Source organism: Pterocles gutturalis, unplaced genomic scaffold (genome assembly GCF_000699245.1).
Source record: "Pterocles gutturalis isolate BGI_N339 unplaced genomic scaffold, ASM69924v1 scaffold35482, whole genome shotgun sequence".
Classification (NCBI taxonomy): domain Eukaryota; kingdom Metazoa; phylum Chordata; class Aves; order Pterocliformes; family Pteroclidae; genus Pterocles; species Pterocles gutturalis.
The window spans coordinates 345-13351 of record NW_010108957.1 but is presented as its reverse complement, the minus strand read 5'-3'; the positions used below and the strand labels follow the sequence as shown (position 1 = coordinate 13351).

At 40.4% G+C, this 13007-nt stretch overlaps 1 protein-coding gene across 1 annotated transcript; it reads right to left on the bottom strand.

Moving 5' to 3' along the window:
• Positions 1-335: 335 nt before the first annotated feature.
• GGH (gamma-glutamyl hydrolase (conjugase, folylpolygammaglutamyl hydrolase)) lies at positions 336-13000 on the bottom strand (the record flags this gene model as incomplete). The annotated part of the gene is made up of 8 exons (XM_010072821.1): positions 336-676; positions 2506-2643; positions 3873-3963; positions 4067-4173; positions 5031-5169; positions 8423-8507; positions 11636-11686; positions 12935-13000. Coding segments are annotated over 8 exons (799 nt in total), but the record flags the coding sequence as incomplete, so codon positions are not given.
• Between the last annotated feature and the right edge of the window lie 7 nt (positions 13001-13007).

Genomic DNA, 13007 nt, shown 5'->3' with positions numbered 1-13007 from the left:
TTTACACTGCATCCTCACGTTTATGTAGACCTCAGAAGGTGTAAGCACTCCAAACCATGCTGAATGTTCAAGAGAAACAGTTTCACAAATGGGATATAACATGCTTTTTAGGCAAACACGTCTCCTTGCTATCATGCCTCCTTACTATTTTGGTCGATTTTTCAAGTGACAAAATAGTCCCTGTCAAGAACTTGGTTACATATACATATTTATGACAAACCCAAGTGTCTCATCTGTTAAATCATCTGAAAAGGACAGCATTTTACTAAGCAATATATCTCAGCCTCTAGTGCTATCATAGTCCACAATGTTTTACAAAGATAACTCTCCTTTTTTTTGTAGATTGCCTTAAAGTGAGATCCAAGACAATTATTATGTTACTGAATGTAAATATATTCATAGTCCAAAAGCAGAAGAAACACAGGATAAATCATTGTAAAGGAAGAGAACTGTTCTGGCTTTCTGTCACCTGCAGTGCACTATATCAGCTTAATTATACAATGCTGGCAAATAATTCCATTTATAAATAGCACACTGCACCTTTGACACAATATTCAATCAAAAAAATAGATTTGCTGAAATGAAGAAAATGTTCCTGTATAAACTGGAGTATAATTATAAATCAATTCTTTTGTTTCGTCATCTTCACTGGGGAAATGGTGCAGGCTCTTCCGGGCTGTAAAACATGGTAAAAGGACAGGTCACTTTGCTGTTGTCCTCCCTGGCAGTATCTTCCTAGGCAAAGGAAATTGTTCTGTCTAGCATAACAGCAAATGGAATTACAGTATGTGAAGAACTGTGAAGACACATCTTTAGAAAGCTGGTTACAGCATAATTTATTACTAGGGAGGGAGAAATTTAGTTGATGAGTATATTTTTGCCAGCTCACAGGTCATGTTTTTCACCCCGTGGTTTATTTTCAAAGTTAAGGAAGACATTCTGCCTTACGTTGGCTAAACACATCCATTATTCACCACAATGTTATGATACAAAGTACTCGGTAGGAGCAGCGACACACAGACTGGGGAGGTAATGAAGAAAAACTTGTGATTATTTGGTATATGAGATGGGGGGTAGACATATACAGCTGGCTGACACTAGTCTGCTTGACTAGAACTGAAGGTCAACACATCCAAAAGCTAGTGACGCATCTGTGTGGTACTATGCACAAGTTCATTATATATATGTGTGTGTGTGTGTGTGTGTGTAGATAAATACATCAACTCACATGCACTGTGTCTCAACAGGACTTACAAGCAGAGCTGGCACTTATTTTCCCACACTCTTGGATAATGTCCTGAGCAAGCTTACTTCTGCCAGAAACACAGTACTGGAGCATGTACAAACAAAACTAGAGAACATGCTGCATTCTAGTATCAGACTACAAAAGAAAAAACAGACTCCTACTACACTTTCTCCTATTTACCCCTTTCTTTTTGTCTTAGTCTCTCATAAGTACCCTATCAAAATTCGTAAAACACAGGAAGCTTGTGATACTCACAAGGAATTTGACGTGATTCCACTACCTTTTTGCAAAGAGGAGTAGGACCACATTATGCAAAAAAGAACCTTGAACTTGTATGAAGCCCAGCTTTCATTTCTATACTATCACTGACCCAGCCAGCACAAGCTGCATTTCTTTAAGTCACTGTCTGCCTTCTGCAATTAGGTCACTCTTTTGATTAGAGATCAAATCTAGGGACCAAACTCAATTAGGTGATTACGTTCTTCATAGTCCCAATCAATCAGGTAAGACAATTTCAAAAATAGACAATTTAAAATATGAAAATGATACTTCAGCAGAATGGTTTAGTAAGTATAAATAAAGGAATAAAGTAAGCTTGACCCTTCAAATACTCCTATATTTATATCCCTCTTATTTATAGCAAATAGACCAGAAGTGTCATAAATTATCAAAATTTTACACATTAGTTACTTCCAGTTTCTTTGGATATAAACAAACAAATTAGAAGCTCTGTAAAATTCAGAAACTTCTTGTGCTGTCTACAGTATAGAACTGTTGGGCACCATACTGCACCCCTTTGGTACATCCGTATACTGCCCATGCAGCATTTATCATCTCGGTGCACATATTTTGCGAGCAAAACTGAGACTACACTGAATGACTGTAACTCAGTTGGGAACTGATGAAACGTCTAGAATTATGAAATAAGGTTTTTTTTCCGTTTCACTGTCTTTGTGCAAAGGAGGCTAAGATGTTACAGCAATCATTCAAAATGGCAGAACGTCACAGCACAAACAATGCTTTTGAGCCAGTCTGCTGAAGAGAGTTTGTGCAACGCCTGGCCTTTTGATACTGCTTTTAGCGAGCCATCCTACTTCTAGTATCCCCTGGTTCTTGAATAAGCCTATAAACCTTGCAGAGTAATCTTCTCAGAAAACAGTAAGGGGTACTGAACTTTGACAGCTGAAAAAGAAGCCTGTCATCTTCACAGATTTTCACTGCTGCTTCACTGTAACACTTATAGATAATGAACTTTTTACCTTCATTAATGAAGAAGTCAGCTATATAATATGCTGCTCTTACAGCTGATGGGGAATGTGGGATTCCTGGTGAATGCTTCCACTCAAAAGGATTTTTCTCTGGATGCCACTGGACACCATAAATTGGATATTTGTATGCTGCAACAAACACAAAGCACATAAACAGGGTCTATGCCTTAAGAATCATGTGCTTAGTCTTACTGCAAAAGAAATGCAAAGGATAAATACCTCGCTCATCAACAGTTTCACAAAAGCTTAAACAGCAAGTTGAAAAAGTCACAGTAGAACTGAAGAAAAAAAACGGATATTGCATAGGAAGGGTCTCATTCCATGCAAAAAGATTTTTTTTTACATCACTTTTTTGATTATTCATTTCAGAATTAATATATATATACACACTAAAAAAAATACATTACAAGTGTATCAGTCTCAAAACTTCCCATCTCCTGCCAGCATCACTCAACAGACAACATTGACAGCCACACAGGACACCCCCGGCGGTGCCACAGGACAGATCCAGGTCTCAGGATCTCCTTGGAAGCCTCGTGCATCTGGGGCAGCTCCCGTCTGCTGCAGCCAGGCCTGACACACACAGGGGGAAGCCAGTCCCCAACTCTCTTACGGGGAACAGCAGCGCAGCAGCTGATGACTGCTCCCTGACAAACCACCTGCTGGCACTGGAGATGTCTGTCATTAGCCCAGTCAGGTTTTCTGATCAAACTGCGATGCTTCTCTTCTGGAGGACAGCCAGGATGCCATGCAGAAGAATCCCACCGGCCAGCAGCTGGCCCTTACTGCAGAGCTGCTAGGAGTGCACTGACCAAGATAAATCACTCCCTAAAGACCTAACTTCTTTCTTGAGCTGAGCAAGCCCGGTGAAAAACATACCCAGCACAAGGTAAGTAACGCAAAAGGAGGAGGGCAACGACCGGTATTGCTGATAAAGCAATTAAGGGTGCTGCTGTTATCTCAGTACCCTGGGTCGTTCTGCCCATACAGCAACAGATACCGAGCACCACAGGAACGCAAGCACGAGCAGAATGAAAGCAAGGTGCAACACGGACACATTGCACCGCGGAGGGATTGAACTACTATGGGACGAGCGTTGTACTCTTCACATCACAGCTATCTGGAAGGGGAACAGCAGGTGAGAGAAATAAAGAATTAGGCTTACAGATATGCAGTCAAAAGATAAAACATCCCAGCAAACAGAGTATGTTCCTCCCAGCCAGAGCACTGACAGGGCTGATGCACACCCTGCTACGCTAACAGCAAGCCTGCTGTACAACCTAACATCAGTGCCACAGCTGCCACTGCAGAACTGCTTTGTTACAGTCACTGTTTACAAAGGAAATTAATCTCCCTACCTTCCATGGTAGATACAAACTCCACTTCATCATCAGTGTTAGTGGTCAGAACGTTATAGAAATTACGAAGCTTTTCATTCTTTGTGAAATTCTGTGAAAAGGAGGGGGGGGGGGAAGACGTGTTATTTTCTCGTTTATTTCTAGTTTTAACAGAGCAAATGTGTTTGGGTTCAAGAAATAAAATTACCAAATACCTCCATGGAGAGGCTCCACATATGAAAGTTTGATGTCAATGGCTCAGTAGCAAATGCATGTAATACATCATCAGGGAGATTGCTGAATAATCTGCTGTCTTTTGAAGCTATTACAAAGAAAAATGAAAAAGGATATTGTCCATTACCCAAGCTGCTAACAGATGGACTAATACTGAACAGGAGACAAATGTAATAAAATTCTGCATTAAAGCAAACTTTATTCTGTAGTATAACTTCATAATTTTAGAATCCACTGCAAGGAAAACCTGTGAAATAACTACAACAGGTTTCCAATGTGCTGTTACCACTGTCCTCCAGTCTTGACCCAGAGAGGACCCAACTCTGCTACCCAAGTTCTTACTCAAGTACGCATCATTCTTCGCCATTCGTTTCAGTGACTTCTCCATTCACAATGAGCACACATGACAGAATTTGTGAATGTTACGTGGTCCGCAGATGGATTACTCACAAATTAAAGTATCAACAGAGGCGACATTTCATCAGTGTTGCTGAACACCACAGCTCTCTATCTTCAGGGATCTCTCTGATTTCAAGACCACACAAGTAGGACAGCAATGCCAATATTCGTCATGAGGAAAGATGTAATGTGAAAAATTTAAAATAACCTGCTCTCTGAGTTTCATACGTTTTGGACCTGTGAGTTTTGTTCAACTCAGTAACAAAAAGGCACCTAAACCCATGTTATATTTGTACGTCCAAATTCAGAAATGACTCAAAGAGCCGCAGCTGTGGTTTTTGCTGACTGCTGCTGGTTTCAAACGGCTTGTGCTCACATCTCTGCTCTAGTACTGACCCTATAAAAACAGTCATGGCAACTTAAAAAAGAAATTAACAGGACACCAGTCATCAGAAACCTCCCAATATTCACCCCGGCGTATTTATCACAAACAAAACACAACACCTCTCAGCACAACTCGGACATGAGAGGTAATGGATTTTTCACCTGAGGTAAAGTTCAGGGGGAGCGCAAACCCATCTGTCTTGGTATTAACAAGTAAAACTTCGCCACTTGTGAGATACGTAAGCTCTTCGTGTCCAAGACATGTTCCCCACACTGGGAAATAATCTCCTTTATCGTTAGCCTTTAAAATAAAAAGCAACAACATAAGAAAAAAGTACTGAAGATGTACAGAAAGAAGACTGAAGGGAACTTCCTGCTCTTTTCGCTTTCTCTCGTGCAGGTGAGGACTGAAATTACTATGGCAGTACACACTGCTACCAGAGGAACTGTAACAGCTCAATTACAACTGAAATAAACACAGGCTCCCTTAGTTTTTCTCCTAAAATACAAAGGTCAGGGGATACACACACGTCCATTTAAGCAGCAAACTGAGCCCAAGATTGATGTTAATCTGACTGTTCGGTTCTATGAATAAGTAATGTTGAGAGCAGCCTGAACAGAAACCACAAAATGGCAATATTTCTATAGAAAGGGCAATTATAAGGGATACAAACCGATCTGTCACCATTTTGAGGGAAAGCATATTAATTACAACTCATACTTGGATATGAAACACATTAAGAGTGCACAGCAGGGCCTTTTGCAATGTCTGTATGCCTGTGCCCACCCACCTGTACTGAGAAAATATAAATCCTGTTATTAGCACGGCTCTATTTTAAACAAGCATGTAAGTATGGCACTTAACTAGCAGGTTTGGACCTGGGTTCCAGAAAGACAAACTGTGAACTTAGGCAACATAAAAAAGTGACAATCGTTTTCAAAATAATAAAAATTGGCAGGTAAGTGCAAAAAACAAGAGAAGAATGTAAAGAGGAGAAAAGGAAAGCAAGAGAACACAGCTAGCTTCCTGTCACTTAACTGAGCACCGTGCATACACACAGTGAAAACTCCATTTTTGTACGGCTTATTCCTGAGAGTAAGCGCGTATTAGAGACTGGGATGTTTCAGAACTATTGTTTTTGTGAAATCTGAGTAGTCTTTCTTGACTTCTCTCTAAAAATTTTTAAGTTATGCCCACCCCCCTTGTCAAAAAGCTGCAGCTCAAAGCTTATTTTCAAGAAAGCTGAAATTACAGGCTTAGAATAAAAACGTTACCCTACTGCGCTGCTGACAGCATGGTAATAAAAGCCCATATAGCTATTCTCAAAGAAAAACATGAAAGATTGACAGCAAGCACGCTAATAGTGCTTCAGTCTTCATGACCACTCACTATGCATGGCTAGACACAGGACTTTCTACTCCACTGTCTTTCATGTAAGTGAGGAATAAAACCACTAAAGGCAAAAAACAGACTACAGTTTAAGAACAATTACAACTGAACTGTAAATGTTTTGTGCCCCTTAGTCCTTCTTTTTACAATAAACATTAGCCTAGAGGCTAAGCATATATTAAACAACACCCAAAACATCGCATTTTAAAAACTAATTTAAAAGCTGGAAAACAGTGTGTCATTTATGTCTTTGCCTAGCTAGTAACATTCTGTTGACTTGGATGGGGATTAGCATTATGTATCCTCTATTCATATTAAAGCAGAGCCAGACCAAGTCATTTCTCATTGGGATCATCTGAAAATGAAGAGAAAAGCCTTCCTATATTTTAAAAAACCATACAGTTCAGTCAATTCTGCAGCCGCCCTTGACTACTGTAGCTTACCTCATCTTCATAAAACTAACAATATTTTATAGCGCTAATTAAGTCTCAAAAGGTGCAAATCAAAACACACAATCATCACAAATAGCACAGAAAACAGCCCAGAGTTATTAGGAAGGGTTACTTACGATAAACTGACAATTACGTTCTGCCCTTTGCTCACCTGAAGTACACATACCATCTAAACCTGCCTCATCACAAAATTATGACCTAGGCAATTCAGTTAATCATTGTGAAATGTCAACAGAATTTCACAACAGTACTGCAAACCACAGGAAACCCTGTCCCAGTACTGAATACCGAGACACAGGCTGCGCTCCACACAGGGAGCAGTTTCAAAGAGACACAGGAGATTAACTGTCTCCCGTAGAAGTGAGATAGTCTTTGCAAGAGCCAGGTTTAAGGCAGCAGACCAACAATCACCATGAATAAAGACAGACAAAAGAGTAACAACACTGGTGCTAAGGGGACTGGAGAACAGGAAACTCAACTGCTGAACAGCAGGAGCTGGCTCTACCTGGGAACGCCACTGCCTGCGTTTTCCTCGCCTGCTGCTGGAAAGTCGGCAGCAAGGGTAGAGGAGGAACTCCTCCCTACCAATGAACACTTCTGCCATGGTAATAGTTTAAGCACTACTTGTAATTGCCTCTAGAATTGGGCAAAGTTTTCTGAAGTATGACTTCTGGGACAAAGTTAATCAAAGTTAGCTGAAAGTAAAATAAAGACAGTAGAGGAAAAAAGGAAGAAAATTTACTTTTTGATTCAATTTGAATACAGAAGATCCCTAACAAATCATACAGATTGTATATAAAGCTCAGTGACTCTCCATGCCTTTCCATAATGCAAATTTTACTTTGAAATGTGATTACTATCTGAAAAAAACCCCACCTCTTATGCTCTAAGAGAATTAACTCTTCAGTAGGACTCAGAGCCTCCCTGATGTTCTTTGAAAGAAACAGCTCTCCCAGAAATTCAATCTTTTCTTAACAAAGCTAATGATCATATAACTATTAAAAAATAATTAACATACCTTTCAAGTGTTCTTCCCATCTTTTTTAATGGTATAAATTAAGCTAGTGTTTCTTTTTTAAAATCTGCTATATTTACAGTTACCAATGCAAAGTAAAAGCTAAAACGGTATCGCGTGTTAATGTAGATGCCTCATCTGCACCTCCAAAGATATATTTAAATCCGCCTAGACAGGCGAGAATAAAGGCGTCTCACTAGCTGTAACATATATGCAAAGGGAGGCCTTAATGTTATATTGTCATAATTTGGTTTATTTCAGAGTCTCTGTAGAATTCCTTCTGAGTCTAAACTTTATCCATAAGACTTCTACAAATGATTGCATTTACACGTACATCTGTATTCAACACACAATGTCAATGGATGCCCTGCACTTTTGAAAGGCATTATTGTTACTTTACTGCAAGTTCCCCACAGCCACAAAGCCCTGCTACAATGAATAAAGGACACTGTTCTCACTTGAAGAACTCGGCAGTTTAAGACAAGAATACAACATGCAACAGGAGAAGGCATCAGAAGTCTGAATCTTAAGCTACTAAATGATTTTTTTAATGCAGAAGACAGCAATGAGCTACTTATTATCAGGCTTACAGTTAACATCCTGGATGCCAGTGCAAACCTATGAAAATACGAGCCTCCAGTCATTGTGATCTCTGAGCAGTGACAGTAACAAGAACAGACTGTTCCTTAGTAATTACCTCTAACGCCTTGTGGTAAAATATCTTAGCAACCCTGGAATACTCTGAAGTCTTAAGATCCACACCACCTCCTGGAAATAGTACCCTGAAAGGCAACATCCAAGAATCTAATTAGCAATCGTGATCAAACTAAAACCTGGACAAAGTACACAGAGAAAGGTCTGAGGGTGGTTTTAAGGGCAGGATTCAGGTCCAGGTTAAGACACATTTCAGAAATCTATAGACAGTTATCTAAGCTTCCATGACGGCCAGCAGGGACCTAGTCAGAAAAGTCAGTGGAGACTCAAACGGGTTTTCTAAAGCAGACACCCAGCTGGTCAGTGGGTTGAGCAGCCCCGCAGGCTCCACCGGCTGCACTGACCAGCTCTCCATTAATTATGTGAGATGAGACAGCTAGCGCACACACACAGAGCTACGCTTAGGTGTCTTAGTCTTTAACTGAATCACACCCTGCACCTCGATTTTCTTCTACTGAAGAATCGTTACTATCACAAAGGAGTGACCAAGCCTTGTGCAACATAAGGAAGAGGAAAGTAAACAGACAATACACAAAACATACAGATTTCAGCTGGTACACAATCGGTTCCGTGCCATGGCTGTCAAATCCTGTCCAGACTCTTAGCTGACTCTCCTTACCACTTTAAAATCCTGGCCCCAATCTTAATTTATTCCCTTCAATTTCAGTAAGTAAGGCAGTAAGGCAGAGTGACCTTTTATTGCAGACAACACAGATCAAAAAGTTCCTATTAAAAAAGAAAAAAAGTATGTTTGGCCGTAACCTTTGTTCACATGGTATTCAATATAGCTGAAGAAGACAAAGCAATCTCAGAGACAATTTCAAAGAAAACGTGCACAATCTTTTTCCACCAGAAAAAAAGACTCAGCACAGTCCAGCAGAGATTTCATACGTACACATGATGACATGGAAAGTAATCAAGCGCCACCAGAGAGAGTAACATGAAATAAAGGAAGACTCTTCTGGCTGTAAATGGAACAGTATCTGCAGAACCAACAAAACTGAACGTGTAAGTGGTCCCTAACCCACCGCAGCAGAACCCCAACTAGATTTATTCAAGCCACAACCATCAGTTGCTGATTATTTGCCAAAATGGTTGAAGAATTTCCTCTACATTTTTGTGCTCTGGAAATGGCAACCTGTATCAGGGAGATACTAACAAGCAGCTAGAAAAAAACAACATCTCAAATGGTCCCGAGCATTTGCAGGGCGAGTGTGTGTTTAAACCCTCGTGACCAGGCTTATTTTAAGGTGAATGATGCACAGGATCATGCAAAAGCCACAAAGTATTTGGTGGAGAAATAGAGCAGTATTCACAAAAATATAAATCAGACTACTCTCCATTGCCAATATTAATTAATTAATACAGCTGAAGGTACTTTCAGAACAGGCCAGATCATAGATTTCTGCAGAGATCTAGTTAGACGAATAAGGCGATCTTTACCTTGAGTGGCAGAAAATTCACTTCACCTGTTCCTTTTGTTCAACCCAAAAACTAGCCAATACTAATTAGGAAAAGAATTGTCATTTCTGCTAATGCAAAAAGGAAGTAACCCAGTAAGGAGCAGCGATAATGGCTTGGCATTGTCATAAGCAGACTGAAATGCAGCTACCTGTATTCCAGTATCTCTAACTGATTAGAGTTGCTGATACTCACTGCGAATTTCAAGGGCTATCTTAGGAGTATATTGCTACATTCATAAAATTCCATCTCTACTATAGTAAATTTTATGATTTTAAGGAGGTGGCGTTTAACAATAAATAATTTCCAACTGCAAAGAACCTGGAGCTAAGTTCTTACAACATGAAAGATCAACATATCTCTTTCTTATTCTAAGTTTGCACAGAATGGAAAGTCCTTCCCTCCAGAGATCTTATTTGTTATTTACACACAACTCTACTGTGGAAGCCATTAGCTGACAGCGGAGAGCAACAAGAGGAAACATATAGACCATCCATACCCACCTACATAGCACAAACTCAACTGCCAGTCGTGGCAAAGACGAAAGGACAAGGGAACCAGATCTACTGGCCTAACACCCTCTTCTGCATTGAGGTAGGTGGGGAGGTAGAAAGAAACAGAGACCACATTGGTGAAAGTCCTTCTGGCAACCAAAGAGGCCGGCAGCCATGAGAACAGGGTGAAATGATTCACTTTGCCTCCAACATGAGAAGCCCTAGCAGGGAAAGCGTCACTGTCTAATACTCGCTTACATCACAGGGCTGCAACAACCGACGTCCTGGCACACAGGGCATGCTGTGCAGAGGAAGAGGACAATGCTCTCCCCCAACAGCCACAGCTCTGAATCTGCAAGTTCTACACATGTTGATTAACGTTCTAGCATATGCATAAGCTTAACAAAAATATTCATGCTTTAAGACGTTCATCTCCTGACTACAAGTAACCCAATCACATGCTACAGGCTCACATACCATCAAGCCTGGGAAGCGTACCATCAGCTGATTAAACTCTTCTAAAGGGCACTTCCAGCACAGGGCGAACACAAAAGGCTTTCACTTCACTCAGCCCACAGTTAAAATGTGTTAAATTAGATCACATTATCCCACATTTAAAATGTAGGAAGTAAACATGGGTGGACAGTTGCCACAGGTCAGCTGAAAACTCAGAATGTCTGTCTAGCAAAGAGCCACACCACAGAATCAGGACAGACAAGACGGGCCATTGAAGTAGCAAGAGAGAAAGCACCCAAAGACAAAAGGGCAGACGAGACTGGGAATCAGAAACTTTTATGATAGAGGAGATATGGAGACGACTGGCAGAGGAAACAAAGGATAGGAATAGGGATGAAACACCCAGCAAGTGCTATTAAATATCAAAATTAAGGTGATCGCTCAAATGAAGAAGAGGAAAAAACAAAGAGGAGGTGAGCTATTTCACCTGTAAAACTGTTAACCACTATAATGCCACTTCTGTCTGCCTGCAGACAAGCACAGGAGAATGCCAAGATGAGCCTTGGAACTGCTGCAGATTATCTGACATATGTTCCTCAAGGAAGAAAAGGCAGCAGACAGACATCAGATGAAACAGTGCTCCCTGTATTAGAACATATTTACATGTCTGCAGCACTCAGCACAACCTCTCGAGAGAGCAGAAAGACAGTGTTCTTGAGAATATGGCAGAGCTCAAAACCAAAACTATCACATCTTTCAACACAAAAGCAGTGCTCAAAACTTACCCATTAATAGAGTGGAATATTTTATCATATTCTTCATCTGAAAGATTTAATCTGAAACACCAAGAAAATAGTTACAGAACACATATGAAATATAACAACAATAAAAATATCACCATTATTGAACAGAAACACAGGACACAGAATATATGTAGAAAGTTTGCTTCCAACAGAATAAAATAGTCCCAAATCAAATCAAACATTTCACTTGCAGCAGCTCAGTCGAGACTGAGGATCCACAAGACTGAAAACAGAACCCTATCAGGCACAGTTCAGGATTAGGTACGCTGAGACTCCTTTGCAGACACTCGTTATATTTAACATTTACAGGAATGGCATGGTTATTACTTCCTGTAGACCGGCACCTCCGGTTTCCAGTTGACTCCAACAAGGGCAGAACTGCAAACACTGCGTCACACCCATTCTTCAGCAGAGATATAGTTGAGAGGTGGAAAGACAAGAAAGACCTCAGCATCAGCAAAACAGTATAACAGCTACACTCACGCAGAACTGATACGCTGGGTATATTCAACGCACCCAGCTTTGCTGCACCTAACTGAGTGGCCAGAATGAGAAGTCTCCCATTGTAGAGGAAGCTTCTGGTCAGCAACCATTCCGAAAGCTCCACCAGCTACGTGAAGAACACCGGCTTCTAATTCAGGCACTTAACTAGGGCTCTTCTTGGACTGTGTAGATACACTGCTTTTAACTTCTGACTATTATCATTTTAACATCTGATTTTAGAGCAATTACTATTTATAGCTAACTGTCGGCTATGAAGCACTGTCGGTTCTGTTACATACTCTGTTAATTTTTACCCAACAACCAAAACAGAACAATACATGGAGTTAGTGACCCACAGTTTGAGCAGAACCGGACTTTGGTTTCTTCAAGGAGTACCGATAGCCTTTCTTCATTACTTGAATCCTAGGACTACAAAACCTGACAAAAGACAGTATGTATATACGGATCTAGATATCTCGGGTGGGGGGCAACACTACACATTAGACTGAATACAGCTAACTTCAAAAAGCACCAGTGCAAACCAACGGAGGATAATTTTATAGGTAAAAAGATAATATTTTTCAAAGAAAGGTTATCATATGAAGACATATTAAAAATTATATGTTCCAGTCTGCTTTTATTCTGATTTCTAAAACACCCTGCAAATTGTGGCATCTTCAAAGAGGCTTTGAGGAGCTTTAAACACTCAGAAAAGCAGCACAATTGCTTTCGGGGCCTCTATGAAGATATGCTTACATTAAATAATTATTCAACACTCGCGAGGATATAAAAATCTACCTTATTGGCACAACTCGGGCACCGGCAGATTCCAAAAACTTCACGTATGAAGCTGCAATGTAAGAACTTCCAA